Raw genomic sequence first — 22554 nt, forward strand, 5'->3', positions numbered from 1 at the left:
TAAATTGAATTCTTCTCACAAGATTTCACTTGTTCAAAAGAATTGTGAATCCAAGATAACCCCTAAACATTTGAACTGTTGTTCCATTTCTGGTTTTTCGTATTGGACAAAAATACTAGAACCATTGTAAGTATTTTCCCTTTTTGAGAAAAATGAAGTGTGTGAAGGTTTGAAATCAAAGTTAAAATTCTTGTTTGGACACAATCATGGCTGCCAAACAGCTAAAACCTGCATTCTTATTTTATCTTTATTTACATTTGGTTTCTGGTATCTGAATAGAATTAAAGTAAAAAAAAGAACCAAAGAAACAGCAGCAGAACAACTCCTCTCTACAAGATGTGTTTTTATTCAACTCACAGTACATTCTACAGATGCACACGTGTTACATCACCTTAATACAACAGAGTCCTGTAATACCTCCTCTTAAAAATGATGAATTGGTCCTAAAAATATAAAGAATCAAATTTAAAGTCACCAAAACTGTACATTATTAAAAATTCACTTAACACCACATTTGGTTGTCATGTCTTTTTTTTTTTTTTTTTTAAATACATTTTCTGAAAAAAGAAAAAAGGAAAAAAAAAAAAAAGTTCAGTGTAAGGAGCAAGTTTAAATAAACCCAGACTGTGGAGTCATCCTGTCACCTTCGTGGCAAACCAAGCGTGCAGCGTCATACGTTGGCCCCCAAAAAGGAATAACAATAATAAATCAATGAAAAGGAATGCAAGACAGAGGAAGAAGGCAGAAAAGCGCCCAGTATGTCAAAAATCAACTCTTGAGATATTCTACTCTTTAAAATGAAACTTCAGTCTGCTTTAAATCTTTTTATTTTTTTTTATCCGGTCTATAATGAGCTAAAAACAAAATGTGAGATTTAATTTAAACCCTGCTCCAGAGCAGGGCTTGCAGCTGCGGATTGGATGTGTAAAACATGCACAGACGCTCCTAAAACCTGCAACTGCCAACAGCAAAAACTTCCTCCTAGTGTCCAATCAGCACAGCCTATTTACAGGTGCGAGAACGCTTCTTGTTCGCAGAACGTTTTGCTCTTCGCAGCGACGTCTACGAATCTACAACTGACCGAATCTAAAAACCCTCCAGCTTCTGAGTGTTTCCTACGAGAGCAGCAGGTGAGGTTGTGGGTAAAATTACGTATACACTGGTGTCGAGTGTGTGTGGGCGTGCATGCGTGCGTGTATGTGTGTGTGACTTTAAGTGGAGGTTATACAACATCTACTGGTGACAGTCCAACAACAGATTCCTTTAAGTTTCACTGGCCATTTTTTTTTTTTTTTCATAAAATGTCTAAACATCTCTATTGGGTCGCCTGTACACATTCACTACGAGCTATTGCTATTAAATAATCCCAGCTATTGTAATCTTTATATATATTTATATATAGAATATATAATAAAAATATAGTGAGCCATTGAAAAAAATTACTCCTAGGCATAAGACCACGTTACATTACATTTCCAAACAACAGGTAAGAAATGCTCAGAAGAGTCTAGGTGCGTTCAGTCGTCGGGCGGCGCCGAGCAGGTCCGGGATAGGGTGACAAGGTCACACTCTGACCTTCAGTGCGAGTGTGGAGCCGGCCGAGCGGCCTGATGGGACGCGACCGGAGGAACACGAGAAGAGGGGCAGAGGTGGAGAGACGGGGGAACGGCGGTAGAAAAAGATTCGACCTGCCCAGGAAACGATAACAGACAAAGAGCCAAAACCTATACATATATACCTATACATGAGATAATACAGGAGGCCGGAGCAGGACTCCAGCCAGTCTTCGCAGCACTGGAGAGTGCAGCAACAGTCCACAGCGCCACCCTGAGGCCGATCCTGGCAGGCTCCTATTTGTCCTTGTTGGAGTAGAACTCCGCCCAGCGGCTCTCGAAGAAGCGCCTCATGGAGTGACCCGCCATGCCCACCTCCGACGTGTCCTCGTTGAACAGCTCGCAGTTGTTGAAGACCAGCTGAGCGTCGGCCGCAAACTCATCGCAGCTGCAGTAACTGGAGAGGAGAAGAAGAGATAAGGGTGAGGCGTGAACCAGGAAGAGTTGCAAGCAAATCCTTCATGTTCAAAGATTAATATCATTTTGGAAGAGCTACATACTCTGGCACATTTCAGTTAGAATATGATCATGTAGGGATGAAACAATCAGTTTAAAAGTGATGAAATGATCGTCAAATAACTTAGTTTGTCGATTAATCGTTAACTGGAGGATACAGATTCAAAAAAGGCAATTGGTTGAAAGATCAACACAATAAAAGCAGTAATCAAGTCAAAACAGTACAAAAAATATGTACATTTTGCATTTCAGACAAAAAACTCCATGTTGCACAATTTTAGCTTCACCTGATTCAAAGTTTGTTTTTTAAAAAACTATTATTTCAGTTAGATGCACCAGTATATTTTAGTTTTCCTCAATAAGCATTAAAAATGGCTGATTCTTCCAGGATTGAGGATGTTAACGCCACAAAAAAAATACATTATGTCAAATAAATTTCTATATTTATATTCAAGGGATATGCATCAATGGATGTTTTAGCAGCTTTAATAAAGGTGTGTCCCTTTTTTATTGAAATATTTTACCACTTCCTGATTTAGAAAAAGGAAGCAATGACAAAGAAACATTATTATCATTGGCGCCAATAATTTCAGGAAAAAAATATTTATATACATATCTTTATAGAAGTCGTAGATTATCCCCCTGGATTAACAGATTAATTAGTTTAAAAGCAAATGGAGCATTATGGGAATTTTTTCCCTTAAATTTGAACTTTTGAACTGTAATGAAGTCCTGTGTGTGAAAGAGTTCCTTCTCTTACGCTCCCTGCAGCAGTCTCTCTCTCATGGTGAGGAAGTCCATGGGGTTCTTGATGATGCGGCGGTAGCCCGGCACCAGTCGGGGGTTGACGGGCTCCAGGAACGGCCAGGCGTCTGCATGAGCCTCCATCTCCATCAGAATGATCCTGGCGGGAATTTGAGCCGACAATCACCAACTTGCATCATCAACATCATTTTAAAATCTAAAAGAAGAACTGGAATAATGTTTGAGGAATCTAGCTGGACTGAACAGTGACTCACTCGCAGAAGGTGAGGTCAGGTTGGTTGCGTGTCATTATGCGCCGGCGTTTGCTGCTGCTGCTGCTGCTGCCGCCTCCGTCTCCAGAGTAACGGGTAGACGAAGAAGATGAAGGCGCAGGGGTCTCCTTATGCCGCGTTGTCATGCCGCCGCTGCGTCTTTTTGTGGTCTCGTCCTCACTGCTGTCCTCTTCATACCTCCTCTTCTTCACCCTGGTGCGCTTTTTGGACGAGCTCAGCAACTCGCCTTCCATCTTAAACAAAAATAAATAAATAAATAAAAATCCAACATGTTAGAAACTAGACAATATGGCTGGATGTAGAAAAGGAAGGACATTTTCTGTTTCCAAATCACCTTAGGGACACAGGTTGGACAAAACCAATCTCCTTCTGGAACCTGGGTGATTTTGGGCTTCAGGCAGTACATGTGGCAACCGCGATCGCAGCCGTCACACAGCAGCAGGCACTCGTCGTTGTCCCCCTTCCTGCACACCTGGCAGGTCTACACAAAAACAAAAAAAGCTTAGAGTGATAATAATCTGCTAGATAATCTGCTAAAATATTCACATTTAATCACAGACTGAGAGCATTTTGTTAAAAATCCAGGTCATAGACCAACAAGATGTAATACACAGCTATAAAATGCAAAGAAACTTGTATATATATTTTTTAAGACTATTTCTGTTAGGACAATTATTCCTCATACTCTCCACAAACCTGAACCTTTAATGCACAGTTACAAGGAAAGTCAGAAGAGACCTGGGTTACCACATGATTTTCTTCACCAGTTGAATGAATCAAGTTTCCATCAACCTAAATGCCTCCATTGTCTTAATCTGTCACAATAAAACACGACTTCTCACCACTTTGGTGACCGATCTCTCCCAGGCGATGGCCTTCTCCAGCTGAAACACACAGAGGCAGAGCTGTGGCGCACTGCGGCAGCGATCCAGAGCCTGTCGCCACGTCCGCAGTCGAGACGTGATCTCACTCTCCAGACTGAAGCAGAAAACGGCCACAAATTAGTTACAACACGTCCGTCAGGCTGAAACTAATGATTATATTGGTGACAGATAAAAAAAAAAAAAAAAAAAAAAAAAAAAGGTCCATTCTGCAGATTTTTCATTTAACAACTTAAGCTTATTTTATGCAATATCAGAAATACTAAAAAAAAGATACATTTCTTTTTTAAAATCAACATTTTTCATCTAAAATGAAATTATATGGCATTCCTTTAGTGCCCATTTGATGATTTGTAACAAAGCATGTACTGCAGCTTAAAATAAACAGCCTAACATGAACATATGAAAAGCTCAGACATTTCTGCTTTCCAAATACGGTGAAGGGGTGATCTATTGATTTTCTTGTAATTTACTGATCAATAATTGAATAGCAAAAAAGGTGTTTAATAGGATTTTTGTTATTTTATTTTTTTTTAAGAATAATGCTGAAATTGTCATTTGAGGAGTTTTGGGTAAAGCAGATTTACAGGCAAGACTTTTTTTATCTTAAATATAAAATGTGTGTATTTTTTGTACAGTGTTGACATGTTGTTCTTTAAGAAAAAGGCCTTTTTTTTAACCATGTTTACTTTATTGATTAATTGATTACTAAATACACTGACTATTAGGAACTAGGGGCATGAAATCACAAGATCTTGAATCTTCGATCTCCTTCGATCTTGCATGCCAGGGAACATGATGATTTGTTTTATTTTTTTTTTCCCTGTTTTTACCTTTTGCCTGCTCTAAATAAACAATTAAAAGAATTAATTCATCACGTTTATTCCTATTGATTGTTTACACATGCCTCTAAACTCTTCTGTCATCTTGAACCGCTCCTCCCCACCTGAACACGTCTAGTGAGAGCTCCTCTCCGGGTGTCGGCGTGAGCGGCGCGAGGCGCATCACTTCCGACGGGTTCCAGAGCGGCTCCTTCAGGTAGCGCCTCTCGATGTTCCTCTCCAGGTTGGCGAGTCGCAGCACAGCCAGGTCCAGCGGGTGCGTGGCGATGCGGGGCAAACCGGACCACTCCTTCTTGGTCCGCACGATCCAGTCGTCGCGGGGGTCCGCGTCGTGCTCGTAGTACTGCAGGTCGTCACGGGTGGAGTCTGGGTCTGGGATGGTGTAAGGCTGGAAGGAGAGGAAACATTCACAGCACTTTATCAAGCATTTTCCAAGGAAAGTTTCCAGCACTTTGGAGATGAAAACGATACAGATTAACTTAAAAAAAAAAAAAAAAAAAAAACACACAAAAAACCTTTCAATTCACTGCTATTTTTTTATTACCGTTAAAGAGATAATTTTCTACACAGCAGGGACAATATACACTAAAATATAACAACATTGTATGTTTTGAAAATTTATTTTCATACACTCCCTGTACCCTTGTCTGGTGTGAGAACAAAAGACAAATTTAATTCAATTTCAATAACTAATGAACAAAATATAAGAACACCTTAATTTCAGTTACACAGATCAATAACTCATCAAGCCTTTAGGAACAGTAAATATTCATTACATTGAACAAATTGCTTTGTGTTAAGGTAAAGGCTTAAACGCAATATAAATAATAACTCGACTTTCTGTAAGGAGTATTTTGTCCTAAAAGCTTATCTGAACTTTATTACAGAACTTTGCAGATAGAATATCAAGCACTTTCAAGGACTTTATACAGAAATCAAGCACTTCCCAAACCTTGAAAACACCTTATTGAAATTCAAGCATTTTTAAGGATTTCAGACACCCACAGAAACCCTGGTATAAATACGGTAAGTTATTTTGGCTGAACATTTGAGAGCTCACCTGAAATTCAGTGACTGGTGTTTCTGTGCTGTTTTCAGCTTCGTTCAGAGCACCCTGAGGAAGAGCCTTAAAGAAAAACAATACGGTTACTAAAACACATCAACACTTTCACACAATTATTTCATTTTGTGTTTTTAGAAATCTCAACACATTTATGAACCATTTTAAAAAGTGAATCTCAGTTTTTCTTAAACCTTTAAATGTAGATCAGCAGCGATGACTCTCTGCTCCAGGTCCTCCACCCACTGGAGGGCGCTGACATCCACTTCCATCGCTTTCTCCTGCACCTGCCAGGGCTGCTGCAGCGCCTCCAGCAGCACGTCTTTGTCCTCCGTCTTCAGCTCAAACAGTGGATCTACGCAGAGAGGGCATGTGAGGCGAGAGGATTACACAACGACATAGCAACAGGTGTGCAGGGGGAAAACTAGGGAAAGGCGGACAGGATGGTGGTCTCACCGTTTATGGGTTTGGTGCACATCTCAGCTAAGCTCTCCATGTGTTTGGCCAAATGCTTGTGGAGAACTTTCTCTCGGATGCCGCGTGGGTGGAGCGCCTGCAGCGTGATGTACAGTTCCTCTGGATCCTTGATCCACCACCATCCTCGCACCATAGCTGGAAAGCAAATCAGAAAACACATCACACAACAGCAATTAAAGGGGATTTCAGAAAGGAAATCCCCTGCTAGACTGAGCAGAAATTCATTCCACACTTTTTTTTTTCCCCCACCAGGGGGTCTTTTTGTGGGCTCTAGTGTCCCTTATACAACAGTGGGCTGACAGGAAAGGGGGAAGGAGAGGGGGGAAGACATGCGGCAAATGTCGTCGGGTCCGGGAATCGAACCCGCGACGGCCGCGTCGAGGACTGAAGGCCTCCAAACTACCCTCTACGCCACCGGAGCACGCCCCCACACTTTTCACATTTGCATTTGTAAGACAATACAACAAGTATAGAAAACATGCAGTCTTCTCCTTCAACTCTACATTTTTTGACTTATTAGTGTTGGTCTATCTCATAAAATACAGTTTAAAATCTCACTAATGGTTTACAAAGTACTTACAGGTAAAAGTAAAAAATACTACATATCTGAGCTTCTTCAATGCTATAAACCAGGGGTCCCCAAAGTCGGTCCTGGAGGGCCGGCACCCTGCATGTTTTAGTTCTCTCCCTGGGGGTAGTAACAACCTCTTCAGCATGTCAATGTTCTTCTTAGGCCTTCTAACAAGCCATCATTTGATCCAGGTGCATTAAACCAGAGAGAGAACTAAAACATGCAGGAGGCCGGCCCTCCAGGACCGACCTTGGGGACCCCTGCTATAAAGCATTAAGACCTTTAATATCACCTGAATCAAACCAACACAGAACTAAACAGTTCTGTCCTCTCACCTGTTCTATTAAAACAAGATTTTTTATTTTTTATTTGCTGTTGCCTACTCTTAATCCTAGTTTTTAATTTATTTTATTTTTTTAAATCTGTTTAATCTAAATCTGTTTTGATGCATTTTATCTTAACTTCTATGATTAAGCACTTCCAATTGCCATCGCCTAAAAGGTGCTATGTAAATAAAGTTGGCTAAGAGTCCTATGGAAAACACTAAAGTAATAATGTCATAACATTCAAAGTGTTTGTACTTTTGAAGCAGCTTGTATATTTAACATTTGACAAACTATTCAACAGCCACGTTATTTTGCATAAAACAAACAACAAAAGCCCCAACATACATGCTGGTATGGGCTTCACCACCAGTTGTGTGAAGTATTGCTGCTCCAGTTCCTGGAACACGGCGTTTGGCGGGCGGCCGCGGCGTTTGGCCGCTGCGCCGCGGGGCCCCCTGCGGGCCGGACTGCTGCCTCTGCTGCCCCGCCTACGCCTCCGATTGGGCCGTCCAGGAGTAATTGGAGCAGCTGGAGGAGGAGCGATGGCAGATGGCGGAGGCGGAGATGCTGTGGGTGGAGCAGCAGGAGCCAGATCGGTGGGGGGACCATCCTGAGGTGCTGCTGGGGTCACGGGGTCAGCAGGAGTCAAAGTAGGCAGGAGCTGGTCATGCTAAAGAGGAGAGAGGGTTTGGTTTTAATATCGGCTCAGAGTATTAGCTGCTTTAGTAAGTGTTTGAGCAGCAGTGGCGAACCTCCATGAGCGGAGCAGCAAGCGCAGGCAGTGCACTCGGGATCTGAGGGAGGAGTTTGGGGGGGGAACCTGGTGACGCCAGCGTTTGGGGCTCGGTCAGAGAGTTATCATCACACGGCTGCTTGGGGAGAAGGTTGAACCATTGTCCGTGTTTCTCTGCCAGCTCTTTGACGCTCTCCTCTGAGCGGCCGCCTTCAGGAGCATCCCCCGCTGCCCCGGGGCCGCCACCGTTGGTCATGACGTCCTGCGACTGGCTCAGCCAGCTCTTGAATGCCGCCTGAGTGAGGTCCAGCAGGCCGCTGTTGGGCGACCCCGGCCCCTCCTCTCCCACAGACCTGACGCTGCTCCGACGCCGCCGGCGGATCTTCGCCGTGCGGAGGTGCAGCTCGACTTCCGGCTTGATTTTCCGGGGGCGACCACGGCCCCTCTGTGTGCTCATGAGGGACGCGGTGCCGGGAAGCGGGTCGTCTTCCACAGAGGCGGTCTGAGGTTGGCTCGGCGTGGCAGAGGACGGAGCAGAGGGTGAAGCGGGAGCGGGTGGAGAGGTTGGCACTGGGATCTCTTCGACTTTGGGCTCCTTTTTCAGGAATGTGACAGGAACCTCAGCAACAAAGACTTCTGCTGAAGCTGCAAGATGAAGGTGTAAAAAGTAAAGAAATTTAAGACTTTCTAAGATTTGAAGGCAAATATGAATGAAATTTAAGACCTGCATTGCCAAAGAAATGTACAAATTCATCCATGATGATAAGCACAAAAAAGCTAACTAGCTAGCTAGAATACAAAGTCTGCATGTGACTCAAACTTATACTTGACATGAGAAAAAAATACAAATATAATATATGAGATTCGTTCCGAGACAAAATTTAAGACCTGTGACCTAATTATTTACAGCCAAATTACTTTTTTCTAATGAATTGAAGAGACTTAAGGTCTTAATTTTAGATGCATGAATTCAGGGCTTTTTCAAAGTTTTTAAGGGTGCACAGACCGCATTAAGAAAACAAGAGTTAAATCTTAAAGGCACAGCGGAGCCTCAAACTCACTCAGCAGCTCCTCGGGTCCTTCAACCAGAACTCCTCCGAGGTGAGGAAGGGCCAAGTATCTGCGGCGGTACCGGTCCTGACCCAGCATGACGACCCGCATGGAATGAGACGACTGGAGCAGCTTTTTACGGAAAAACGCTTGACGCTGCAGAGGAGGAAGAAAAAGAAAATTTGATTTAGTCTTTTCCAAAACAAAAGAAGCCGTGTCTGAGCTGTATTAGGCTTACCTTAGTTAGCTTATCTATTTGCCTTTCAAGCTCTGGAATGCTGGCAGTGGTGGGGCTCTCACTCTGTAACAAAAAACAAACTGGATAACAATGGCGGCTGAGGTTTAACTCTTAAACACAAGAGCAGATACGCACATCGCTGAGTTTGGGTTCTTCTTTGCGTGCGCGCCTGCTTCCTCTCTCCAGGACCAAACCGCTCTCCTCCAGACTGAAGTTCTCCTCCTCGGCGACTCTGGCGCTGCGCCGCCTCTCCTCGAAGCACAGCTCCTCCTCAGAGCGTCCGGTGCGACGCGCCAGCACCGACTTCAGTCTGACGGGGACAATCCAAACATCAGCGACATAATTTAGTTTTTAATGGACATCTGGTAAAATCAGAGGACTCCACTTTTTAAGAATAAAATGGGGGGAGAGAGAGAAGTGATCATACTTGCGAAGTTTTCTCTCAATAATCCATTTATTCTTCCTGTATGTTGCCATGTTCTCCAACGTGTTGTCAATGTCACTGAAACACACAGAGTCAGCCATGTTATGATCAAAAAAACTAATACAAACATCCACGATCTGCATCCACAATCTAATTCTCAGCTTTTCCTTTAATTTCATTATGGATTTTCTCTAATCCACACAAGATCAAAAATATAAATTTGAACTTGAATATAATAAGAAGGCTCATTAGTATGTGGTCAAATGTCATTTATCAAGTCGACATTTTTGAAGCCTTCAAGGTTCCATCATAATTCTGGTTTCATATTTGACCAGAAATCCTGGTTTGCATCTCAACTGGTTGGATTCCTGCTATGGATTTCTGTTTCAAAGTCTATAAATATTCAACTTACTTTCCTAAGTGGACCATTACAGCTTTCACTATAATGCTCCAAATGCATTCGAAGTGAAAAAGAAAAAGAAAAAAAAAATAGGCTGAGGTGGAGTAAAATGTTAAAAGAAAAGAAAGAAATAAGATCACAGGAGAGAAAGAAAAACAACAAAATACAAGCAAACATCATAGAAGTCTGCTTCTACTCCTTCAGAAAGAGAGAGAAAAAAATAAAAGAGAACCAAGAAACCACAGCGACAAACAAAATATGTGAAGAGTAGATAGTGCTAATTAATACAAGATGTATTTAGTAGTAATCGCAGCCCCAGGACGTAGGCTGTTAATAGGGCGAGATGAGGATGTGGTTGAAGCAGAATAATATTAAACTTCTGGTATGGCCTTCACAAAGCATGGACCTGTTAAACTACTTTTAAAGCTAAATTACCTCTTCCAGTTCTGATAAGTGGTCCAATATTCAGTCAGAATTATGTTAATAAACTTGTTGATGACTACAAAAAGCTTGCAGCTTCTTGGTAAGTTCCTAAAGGACATTTTACCAAATGTTTTATGGGGTGCATGTAGTGGATTAGAGAAAACCCACAATAAATTCAAACTTGTAAATATATTTCTTATTTTTAAAATATAGAAAAAAAAACAGTATGAGTTGAGGTGAATTATTAAAACCTTAAAGCTAACATAACACCAGGCCAGGGAGGAAAGGAACTGAACTTGTGTTGGGTGTTATTAGAGCAGGAAGTTGCGCAGGCCTGACCTCGTCACAATGTTGCTGCTGTTCAGCTCCTCCACCAGGAAACCCAGGATGGCTGCCTTGGTGTCGGGAGGAAGGATGTGAAACGTTTTGGTCCTCAGCGTGTTGCACACTTCCGTCTCGTAGCCATGAGACTCCAAATAGATACGGAGAACTTCTGAGACTGTGTTGCGGGTCAGCTCCAAATCAACCAACTTCTCCCCAAGTATCTTCACAGACTATAAATTGGGATTAGAGTATATGAATTAAAACATGTTGGTGCTTGTTCATGTGTTGAAAATGCTTGTCTTGAAGTAGTTTACTCACCTGGTAGTAGGACGGAAGGCCTGGATCTTGAAGCACCGACTCCATCAGCTTTATAAGGAGGTCCTGGACTTCCCCCTGGCTGTCGCCCAGACCGAGCAGACCCTCCTGCAGGGTAGAGAGGCTGGGAATGTCCTTCGGCACATTGATGCCAATTATCTTTCCGTAGCCATGCAAGAACTCGACCACCGCCAGGCAATGCGCGAACGACGTTCCAGAAAGAACCAAACCGGGAATACGGCTCAGCTCCGGCAGAGGCTGGAGGACGTAGAGTTTTAAAAGTGTTTAAAAACTCAAAAGATTCAAAGAGTTCAGCTAAACCGGGCTCAGTGGAAACTCACTTTGTGATCAGTGAGACACATATCTTCTGTGGGCTTCTTCAGCTCCTCTGCGATCAGCTGTTGCCTCTTGCGTTCCTCCAGGCGTCTCTGTGCCTGCGCTCTCCGCTCCGCCGCCCTCTTCGCCGCCAGAGCGGCCTGCGCTGCTGCCTCTGCCTCCGCCTGGGCTTTAGCTAAGGCCTTGGCTTTGCTCCGGGCGCTGGTCACCCTGTTGCTCTGGACCACCTTCTCCTCAGACGGCTGCTGGGCGGGTGCGGCGGCTTCAACTTTGGCTGCTCTCCTGCGGCCGGGCTTTTTGGGTTCGGGAGCAGGTTCTGACTGCGTGAGCTGTGGAGCAGCTGGATCCGACGGCTCAGCAGTCCCTTCCAGAAGTTTGGCATCTTGCTCGAGCTACAAGCCAGAACAACAGAAAATATTGACGGGAAGCTGAAGTGACGCTCGTGACAAGAGGGCAAAATATTATTTAGTGTTACCTTGGCTTTCTTTTTCTCCTCTTTCATCTTCTTAATCTTTAAATCCTCCCTTCTCTTCATTCGTGCCTGCGACAGAGCAGCAGAAACAGAATAATGAGATCTGAACGGTTTAACGAGCCAACTGTGAAAGCAGCTAGGAGGTCATACCTTTCTTTTCATTTTCTTTTTGATTTTTGCTAGTTTCTCCTTTTCCTCCTCGGTGAGAGCTTCTGGAAATGCAGAAACACCAGAAAGTCACGTCTGCTCTCTTTTGAACGACTTGCATAATTGTTTTCTACGAGCCAAACACAAAAACTCGCTCACCCTTAGCCTCCAGACGATTTAGCAGCTTGGCGTCAACTTTGCTGAGAAGGTCGACGGCGTTGAATTTAGGAGGTCTACCCGGGCGACGGGCTTGTCCTGCCTTTGGGGCTCCAATCCGGCGAGGTTTCTCTTTGTCTGGATTCGGAGGTCGACCACGCCGACCGGTGATGGCCATGATCATCGATGGAACCTCCTCGTTAGCTAGCAGGACCCACTTCACACCCTGTGGCACATACACAACCATGTTATTTTGACTGCTCATTTTAGGGCTCAAATCGGATTAATCGATTTTTTCAATAGTCGATTAATAAACAAATTTTGTGTCAGATCCTGAGTATACAGACTCAAAAGAATGCCAATTTACTGAAAGAACACAGTGAGGGCTGCATTTATGCTAAAGATTAACAAAAACATACGTTTTGTTCACAGACTAGCTCAACTTTTGTCCGATTTACGTTCAAATCTTTCCACAGATTTTTGGTTAAACAGGTCTGGACTTTGACTGGGCCATTCTAACATGACTTAAGCTTTGATCCAAGTCATTTCATCATGGCTTTGGTTGCATGTTTTGAATCCTTGCTCTTTAGCAGAAAACCTCTGCCTCAGTTTTTAGTCTTTGTTATTTGCCTTCACAGAAAAGCTGCATTGATACAGAGATTAATTTACACAAAGGCGGACTTGACTTACTCCTGAGGTGACAACAGCAGGTAGCTGGTTCTACTGGTTGTATTTAGGGATATCAAAAAGGGACAGAATGGAAATGAACGCTGCACCATAGACTTTTTCTTATAATCATTTTTATTCTAGTTCACAATTATGTTCTGCTTCGCATTGGTCCATCACATAAAGATCCAATAAAATGAGAGAGAATTGAAAAAGCTCAAGAGATTTAAATACTTTTGCAAGGTATGATATAACCCAAAAAAGAAAACAAAAGTTTTACCTCTGAAGTTTCTCTTTCTTCATAAAAGTCTCCAACAGGCATGCGTGGGCTGAAGCTGAAGTGTTCTCTGGAGACCACGCCATCCGAGTGTTTCTTGAGGTACTGAGAGAGAATGATAAGGTTTGTCAATAAAGAAGAAAGTGGAAAATAAAGGCCACTAGGGAAAAACAGATGCAGAATTAAGACCCCAGAGGGATTTTGTTACAGAATTTTTTTAGATAATGTTTTCACATCTCTTATAATAATACTGTACATGGGAATGTTAAGAACAAGGGAACAATAATATTTATATTCAGATGATTTTAGTTTTTTAAGACCAGGAAAGCGCATATGTTTTTAAAAACACATGCGCTTTAAAAACAGCAAAAGTCACCTTGATAATTTCTGGAAACTGCTTCATCCTCCTTCCACATGGAGTGTAATACCAAGTTTCCCCTTTCATGCGGTTATCCATTTTCTTCACACGAATCTCCCTTTTCCACCTGAAAATTAAGAGAGCTTGGTGTAAATTTGGAGTAGCGTCATTTAGGAAACAGTTTCTACTCATAAGACATTTTTAATGCAACAAACAGGTAATGTTTACTACATAATGTTTACTTAAACAACTCCATAAAACAACTCAGATTTTCCAACTTATCCTAGGATTTAAAGGAAACTTCTGTAAAAATTGGATCGCTACCCGTGTTGAAGTGGGAACTGGACCTGCTCTTCTGTTGCCACCCGTCTTCTGTTCGATTCGCCTGTTTAAGGCAGAGAGCCCAATCAGAACCAAACTTGGAACCGAGCCACCTGATACAATACCTACAAATCTGTGAACTTGCTTCATTACCTGCAGTGGAGCTGTCATCGTTTTCATCAGCATCATCAGCAGTCGTCTCTGCATCTCGTTTCTGAGCTCCCACCGCGCTTCCGTCCTGGTCCTGTTTTCTGACCCGCTTCATCTTCTTGGGTTTCTGCACTGCTGTGCTCAGGGCGGAAGCGTTGGCCAGAACGGCGTTAATTGCAGCCGTTATTGGATCGACCTCCTGTGCGAGAGAGCCAGCCTCCACGGACACCTCCATCGTTTCTTTAACATTAACCTTGAGCATTTTCTTCCTCTTTCTGCCCACGGCTCCTATCTCTTTCATCCCTCCCTCTTCATCGGTCTTCATCTTCTGCGCTTTGGGTGTTCGAACCCGAGGCTTTCGCAAGTTCTCCTCAGGAGCTTAAGGAAACAAAACGTTTTTTATAGCATTGTCAACATTTACCATTTTTGCATATTCCATAAATTAATAAACAGGATGCTGTAGGTGACCTCAAGGTCTGCAAGAAGCTAACTTATATCAGCTCCATTATTTTTATTAGTAAAAATTAAAACAAAAAAGTTTCAGTTTGAATTATTAAAAAAGGTACTTTAATAAAATTTGTATTTTTCATGTTTTATTTTATATTTCACAAATTACACATTTTTATGCACACTTTCAAACAATGACCTAATTAATTTCACCTTTTTTCCCAGACAGGGTTAACTTGGTAAAAGGAAATCTGATGGTATCTTTGACGAGAAAATCAGAACATGGAATACCTGCAGTGGTAACCAGCACTGTCTTTGGAGTTCGAGGTCTGCGTCGTTTGCTTGTGGTCTTCAGAAGATCTCCTGCAGCTTCGCCGGTCGGCACGGTTACCGGTTGGAGAGGATGCACAGCGGCACTTTCTGCCGGCGTACTAAAGGCGACAAAGTTGTCCTCTCTCACTGTGAAACTCGGGGTTGTTGTGTCATCAGCGCTGCTCTTAATGTGTCCAGCCGAGTCTGGTGCATCATGTCCACTCGGTTCCCAGTCTCCTTCAGAATCTGAGACAAAAACAAAATCAAACTGTTTACAAAATTCACTTAACAACAGCATCCAAGTATATTGGAGATATAGTGTTCCTACACATTTTTATGTCAGATTTTTGTCTTTTTAACAGCAATTTTCAAAGTATGAATAGAAATGTTCACTTTGAATTTACAGCAAAAATCTAAGGATTTTAAATATATGAACAACAGAAAAAAAAGAACCGGAGTGGTGGACAAAGCAACCGATGAGACTAAAGCAAACTTTTCCATCCAAGACACAAAATTAAACTTTCCTAGAGCTGCAAAATATTTTTTCTAAATATGCACAACATAAAATGTTTAATTATGAACCTTTAATTTAAACTGAAATTTATTTTTATTTCCAGATTTTTGAACAAATTACTCCTCTTATGAAAGAAGAAAACATGTAGAATGAAACTAGCCTTTCTTAAAAATCAATATAGAAAGAGAAGATAGATCGGTAGCATCGTTTGAAGCCAGTTACTTTTAAAACTTGTTATAGATATTAAATCCACCCTCAGCACACTGAAACTAAACAAAATTGGTGTCAAATGTTTGCGCAGAAAACATTTTTGGTTGTACTGCTACAACTTTTACACAGAAAATTCAGAAATGTTTCAATGTACCTTGAGAAACTGGCTGAGACGAGTTGTTCACGTGGCTCGAGTCAGCAGCAGCGTCTCCGGTCTGACTGGTTGTATCTAAAGACGACTCCAGCATTGAACCTTCTGTAACCTGGCTGCTGTTTCTGGTCGCCTCCACCTCGGAGGTTTCCTCCTCCCTGGTCGACTCCCTGGTGTCATCTCTGGAGTCCTCCGCTGAGAAGCTGCCTTCTCCGGAGCTGTCAAACGTAGCAGACTGGTTCTCCTCAGCACAGGACGTGGTGTCCAGATGAGAGGCGTCAAACTGAGTAGAATCACCTAAAAACGAGGAATCGCCATCGATATGAGAGGTCTTTTCTAAGATGGAGCTGGCACAGAGTCTAGAGGGGGAGTCAAATGTTGCTTTGTCGTAAAAAGCAATTTCAGAGGAGTTGTCAAAGCCTTCTTCATTGGTTTGATGTTGTAACCTTGTGCATATGAGATGCGGGGGCTTTCCGATTGGAGTAGACGCCACAGGAGAGTCTGCTGCGTCTGACAGGATGCTGCTCTTCACTTCGTGCTTCTCTAAATCTGAAGCGTTTTGGGGATTTTGTTCAGACGTTTGTAACAATTTTCCTGGCGGATCAGTTGGAGATTTATACTGGTAGTCTTCCGGCTTCTTGGTTTCAACCGCAACCATGTGAGACTCAGTCCTTACTAGATCTGAATCCAGCTTGGATAGGCTCTCCTCTGGTTTTCCGTTCTTTTTATTTTCCACTTCCCTCTTCTCCTCACTGGGAGCATGACGCTCTGACATCAGAGTAGAAGATGGGAGGTTTGGAGAGTCAGAGTTTCCGACAGCTTTAGAAGACGTCCCCAACGGCGGAGGCATGTAAACCAAGGCAGGAGGGTTGGACAAAGGTGCAGTCCTGGAGGCTTGAGTGGTTAGAGGTAGGGTGAATGGAGGTCGGACTGGAGAGCCGGTTTGGGCTGTCACAGAGGGCGCTTTCACCAATTTTGGTGGCGTCAATGCTGCAAAAGCAGTGGAAAGACTTGTGTCGGCAGCTGGAGGAGTGTGTTTGCGATACTGGGATGTTGCTGAAGTTGGTTCAGAAAGTTTACTGCCAACTGAAGGGGTTCCTCCTGCAGACGCTGATAAACTGGGGACAGATAACATTGAAGGTGAAGACGCTGGAATCTTCAAAGATGTCACACTGGGAGATGAGGAATTTGTACTCAAAGATGAAGGAGCAGATATCAACCTTGGGGGAGCAGGTATGTCATGCTGACCTCCAAATGCATTGGCGACAGATGGCGGCAAAACTGGCTTGGACCCGTGAGACAACAGCAACGCTGGAGATGAAACTGTTGCCGATTGAGAAGTGATGGAGACGACGGCAGGAGGAGAAACACATGTAGGTGTAGAGACTGTAGGAGGAAGTACAGACTTGGTTTGATCAACTAAAAACTCGGATGAAGAAGAGACCAGAGGGCCCGAAGAAACTGTGCCAACAGACATGCTCTCACTCGACATGTTTGAATGAATCAGAGAGGAAGAGTGCCCCTGTGGCAGAAGCTTGAATCCTAGGGTAGATGTTTCCGACACTCGCAAAGTAGAAGACCTCAGGCCTTGGGCTACAATAGGAGGTGAGGAAATTTTTGAAGAAGCAGCAGAAGACGAAGGGAAGGGCACGTCCACATCACCGGATAACACTACCGGAGGTCCGGAGGCAGATGTTGGAGATCCAGATGAAGTAGAGACCCCTGGTGGAGTCGAAGTCTTCATATGAGACATCAAGGCCCCTGAACTTGATGCCGAAAGTGGAGAGGTTACATGCTGGAGATGTGAGGAAACGACTGCATCTCTGACAGAGGCAGTAACTTCTGGATACAGAGCTGCTGGTTGATCGGAATATTGACGATAATCGCTTTTAGGACTCGCATGAGGAGCAGAAGGTGTAAGCTGGTAGCTGTCAGTCTTTGGTGACCTCTGGACAATTGGTGGTTTTTCTCCGCCAATGTGGCTTGCATCAACTTCCTTAACAGCTTCCCGTGAAAACCCTAAAGGAGAAAAGAGTTAAAATATCAAAACTCAATCAAAAGTATTTATAAATGTACATTTAGTGCTTCATCTTAGTATGAACAACATCCTAGTATGCAGACACCGACAAGTTTGTTGAAAGATTTAGACAAAACCTCAACCTATAACTTGGTTACATTTGTTCAATGAGGGGGAAAAGGACATCACTTAGTCTCCTAAAATGTTTAACAAACGTCAAAGTCTTGTTTGCCTCTTATGCTCCATACTCTTCTCGGGTTTGTACTACAAGTTTTAAGTATTTGGACCGAGACAGCCATGAAAGAAGCTTGACTTTGTGCCTCAAGTGGAAGATCACATGATGACCCAATTTAGTTGTTTTTCTCCACTTCTCTTTTTATTACGACTGTCCTGGTGTCTTAAAATTTGAAGTTTTACAAGGCTGCCAGGGTCCTTCCAACATAAGCAGGTCTTAGGTCTTCCATATATTCTATATACAACATATACAACAGTGGGAATGAGGGGCTTTTCTGCATTTTCACCTTTTATCACCAAATCTCCTTGGGAGGTTGGTTGTTGAACATTTTCGAATTAGTCTTTTGATGGTATTAGTGAAGATTAGCAAATTGTACATGTTTATATTTGTAATCATAGGAGAAGAAAAACTCTTCTCATTATCTCTTACCATATGGTTAATTTTCTAAAATTTCAGAGTATGATTTTTCAACCTTTACAGAAGGCTTTTCACATCTTTATAAGATGTACAACCAAATATTGCTGTAAAAAATTACATTGTTTATCATGATACATTTCTTATAAGAATTTTGATTTATCATTGTCACAATAAATTCTAATCAATGATACTTACACCCCTAAAAAAATGCCCATATGATCAGGATTGTTATTTTTACTTTTTCTCTTCAATGTTTTTTCAATGAGAGTGTCACTGTATATTGATACATTTAAAAATACTACTAAATGTAGTTAGTTTTTGCAACTTAATGATACAAATCACACTTTCTAAAGAAGAGTATTATTAATGGAAATGTTTCTCAAGAGAAGTAGTTATGTTTGTAGCACTACACAGTTACCATAAAAAAAGCTAAAAATAGCTCTTATTGTCACTTTTACTGTTATCATAATAGTACCACAAGATGTTATGTTAAACCTTTAAGTCCACATCGCCCATGCCTCCTGTAAATAAAAAGGCTTCTCCCCAAAAACAAATAATCTGGATGACATTTTCCAAAAGCAAAACACTGACACCTGCTGGCAATATGTTCGTACTATCTCAATGCTTGACTGTTAAAAGCTGAAACTAACCTAATAATGCAATAGACTCACAAGTAAAGTTACAACTTAGCCCGTTTTAACTTCAAAATCACTGCATTTCCATTATAGCTTCTGTTAACATGGAAGTGCACGTTTTCAGCAGAGGTGACAATGTCAGTAATGGCAAAGCAGGAATAGAAACATATGACGAGCATGACTCATGTCCAGACATTAGAAGGAGGAAATAGATTGTAGACTAGGAAAGTTTGACTTGTCATCAAAATCAAAGACACAAAATGTCTTCAACCTTGAGGCGGCAATGACAACATGCAGCAGTGCAACATATCAAAATGAAGATCTGAGAAAGCAGCGAGAATATACCATCATAATTAGAAAAAGTCACCTGGCAGTGGAGAGGACATCCCTGCACTGCTAGTGTGGGGGCTGCGATCCCTGCTGAGACCTTTGGGTGACCCACTGTCCTGTATTGGTGGTGATACAACCGGTGTTGGCGACATCCCCACCGGCAGAGGACTGCTGCTGCTCCCTCTGCCCAAGCTGTGGTGCTGTGGGCTGCCGCGGGGTGGGGTGAAGTTCTGGGCAGCTGGGGGCATCATGCGAGTCTGGGATTGAGATTGCTGTGGCAGCTGCTGCTGGGGGGGCTGGTAGAAGGGCATCCCATTTGTCATCATACTGTAATGCTGCTGCTGCTGCTGCTGCTGCTGGTGGTGATGGTGAGGCTGATGGTGGGAGAGGAGGGGCTGCTGAGAAGGTTGATGGGGGGGTGGTTGTAAGGTCTGCTGCTGGTGATGTGGGGAAGGCGTAACGCCAGAATGAGACTGACTCTGGAAGCTCCCATACATGCTGGGGGAATTATAACTCATCTGCTGTTGGGTGGGGTTGCTCCTGTTCCAATACTGGCTGTTGCCTGTTAGAGGGACGTTTGTTTGGCTTGCGATGGGGGGCTGGTGGGACGCTTCCACGCCGCCATTCAGTTGGTACTGGCCATGGCTTTGGAAGTGGTGCTGTGACTGAGACTGTGGAATCCCAGGCGCCGGCTGCTTCTGGTGGACACCCTGCCCTGATGACGAGCCCATGCCAGGGCCATACTGAGGGAGCCCCCCCCACAGGTATTCGTAGCCAACGGCACCCTGGTGGTGGCCGCTCATGTGCGGGTAAGGAGCTGACGGGGGGTGGGAACCAGACACGCTTGACCCGTGTACAGTAGTGACGCCATTCACATTCATTTCGCCATTCAGATCTGTTAGAGAGCAGAAACAGCTTAAAAAAACTGCTCAAACAGGAAGACATGTTTATTCCTAAAAACAAATAAATTAAGAGGAGTTTAATTCAGTGTTGTGATCATTATTTCACATTATAGTTAATTAACCAGAAGTTCTAGATTTTACAATACATACAAACGGCACCAAGATTAAAAAAATTAGGGATCCACCATATTAACGTCAACATCGATATCAGATGATTTTAGTCTTTTTTTTAACATTTATTTATTTATTTAGGTTTATTTGATATAGACAGACACATTAACATATAAAAACTGAATAAAACTGCAGTTCAATGCTTGCATCATGGTTATTTTGGTGTAATTTGCAGCACTTATCCCTAAATAAGCTTTTCTACACAGTCTATATGTACATCAATATCGGCCCAATAAATAAAACTGAGCCGATATCAGCAACCGATATCCATTTCCATCTTATTCCCATTTGTTTTTACAGAGGGCAGGGGGAGGAGTTGGTCATGTGGTATTTATTTGGTCATGTGACAGTGATAGCAATGGACTGCAGGATTCTGGGAAGCTTAACTGAAGTAGTGTCAAAGTTTGTTTTTTTGAAGGTGTCAAAAGAACAATGAAATATATACAGTATAGGCAAATAATGGTTATCAGCCATTTCAGCAGTATATCAAATATTGGACCAATTTTTTATATTGGTGCTTCCCAAAAAAATAAAAAATATATATACTAATTTGCCTTTCTCTCAACAGTTATCTAAATATGCTTGTGGATTAACACAATGCCAAGATGGTATCTTGAAAGTTTTATGTGACCCTCTAGAGTGTACAGGGCCACATAGAATCTTATGGCAGACCAGATTTGGCCCCCAGACCTTGAGTTTGAAACACGTGCATTAAAGGCTGTAATACTCACTCTTCCCCTGCTGAGGAAAACTCATGGAGGACCCGTTAGTATAAAGAGAATCCCCTGAGGAGAGTTTCAGTCCTGAGTTTGTTGAGGTGCCATAGTTGAAATGGTTATTTGAGTCCATCTAAAAGAAATAAAAAATAATAACAAAATAAAATAGAATCACAACACTGGTCTGTGGTTGGTCCATTAAAATTCAAGAAATCACAAATAACCAGTTCTGTTTTGTTTCAGATAGCCTGGTTAAATGATTTTGTGACAGCATTTTGGGACCAACGGCAGCAACCGTTAAAATGTCGCAGCCAGCAGCAGCAGATGCCAGGCCCGAGCGAGTGTAATGGACAAGCCAAATATTACGGTAGGAGCTCATCATTACCGCTGATGAGGCGCTGCTAATACGGGCACAGATTAAAAACGTTCATTACAGGTAGAAACACAAGCACGAAACATGTTCAGGGCGCCAGTGGAGGGAGGCGAGGGGATAAACTAATAATGTATTGATATTTTAAAGAACCGTTGACAACAGCAGTGGCTGTTTACCAGTTTTCGATAGTCCTCCGGGATCTTGATTTCCTAATTCAACGAGGCCGTTGCAACAGCAGGCGCCGCGTTAGCTTAGCGCCCTCAAATGAACCAGCCACTACTTTAAAGCGCTGCCAGACGGCTGTGCTGGCCATTTTATCCTTAATGTTAGATTAAAGTGCGAGTCCGAAGGGTTCCCAGCTACTTTTTATTCGCGGAATATATAACAGAGAATATCAGCCTAGCACCCCCCAAGGTTATTTAGCTACATCATCACAAAAGAACAAAGCTAACAGAAAAAGCTAACTAATAGCATCCTTATCCGGAGTAAGTAGGCTGCGACGTTAGCAGGTACCATAACCACGCTGGTTTATCCCGTGGTGAATGCAAAAAATTCAAGCCGGTTTGTTAAAAATAAAAACGAACTCACAAAACTCGCGGATTAATAAACAGAGCCGTACTCCCTTTTGATGACGGGCTAACGTTAGCTAGCAGCCAGATGAAGTTACATTGTTTACGCACACAGACAATTTCTGCAGAGCATCATCATCCAACACCGCCACCATCCAAAGTTTCACCGATATTCCACTCAAAACAGGCCAACCTTTTTTCTGTTTAGTCGTTGGGTTCCGGAGGCGCCGACGGCTTTAAACCCCCTCCGTGTTAACGGGTAAGCGTGGGTGAAGATGACACAGCGATAAATTATAAACAACTATTCCCTAACCTTTGGGTTTTAAATTAGCAAACATGGCTGTTGAGGTCCGGTGCAGCCATGATCACAGAACGGAGTGAAGCTGGAGCCGCGTTAACGTCCCAACAATGAGGCGCACACATCCGGTAAAAGTACTTCAACAAAGTTCAAGACCCGTTTATACACGCAAAGCAGAAAAAATAAAAACAAAAAACAAATCCA

General features: G+C 42.8%; 1 protein-coding gene across 4 annotated transcripts; it reads right to left on the reverse strand.

Annotated features, from left to right (window-relative positions):
- Positions 1 to 323: 323 nt before the first annotated feature.
- On the reverse strand, positions 324 to 22481 carry baz2a (bromodomain adjacent to zinc finger domain, 2A). 4 transcript variants are annotated; one of them, XM_044114132.1, is made up of 31 exons: positions 22246 to 22467; positions 21126 to 21243; positions 19359 to 20216; positions 17227 to 17706; positions 15691 to 17130; positions 14792 to 15058; positions 14057 to 14431; positions 13907 to 13967; positions 13601 to 13709; positions 13228 to 13329; positions 12285 to 12507; positions 12129 to 12190; positions 11982 to 12047; positions 11512 to 11898; positions 11174 to 11428; positions 10871 to 11085; positions 9712 to 9786; positions 9420 to 9594; positions 9285 to 9347; positions 9058 to 9202; positions 8016 to 8641; positions 7609 to 7933; positions 6346 to 6501; positions 6084 to 6244; positions 5890 to 5955; positions 4934 to 5217; positions 3949 to 4084; positions 3441 to 3587; positions 3089 to 3339; positions 2830 to 2973; positions 324 to 2010 (listed from the first exon to the last, which is right to left on the reverse strand). In XM_044114132.1, exons 2-31 carry the CDS (start codon positions 21241 to 21243, stop codon positions 1851 to 1853), a joined length of 7932 nt encoding a protein of 2643 aa, XP_043970067.1. In that variant the 5' UTR covers positions 22246 to 22467; the 3' UTR covers positions 324 to 1850. The 4 variants fall into 4 exon arrangements, with proteins under 4 accessions (XP_043970067.1, XP_043970049.1, XP_043970039.1 ...); XM_044114114.1 differs by having other exon boundaries at positions 15691 to 17706; positions 22366 to 22481; XM_044114104.1 differs by having other exon boundaries at positions 15691 to 17706.
- Between the last annotated feature and the right edge of the window lie 73 nt (positions 22482 to 22554).

The sequence above is a fragment of the Gambusia affinis genome, linkage group LG01, assembly GCF_019740435.1.
Source record: "Gambusia affinis linkage group LG01, SWU_Gaff_1.0, whole genome shotgun sequence".
Classification (NCBI taxonomy): Eukaryota; Metazoa; Chordata; class Actinopteri; order Cyprinodontiformes; family Poeciliidae; genus Gambusia; species Gambusia affinis.

Coding starts and splice junctions, on each gene's coding strand:
- baz2a (XM_044114114.1), bottom strand. CDS start 21,243: ATGGACTCAAATAACCATTTCAACTATGGCACCTCAACAAACTCAGGA. Junction 12,508..13,227: donor AAGAAAGAGAAACTTCAGAG/GTAAAACTTTTG, acceptor TATGTGCCACAG/GGTGTGAAGTGGGTCCTGCT. Junction 2,974..3,088: donor CCTGACCTCACCTTCTGCGA/GTGAGTCACTGT, acceptor AATTCCCGCCAG/GATCATTCTGATGGAGATGG.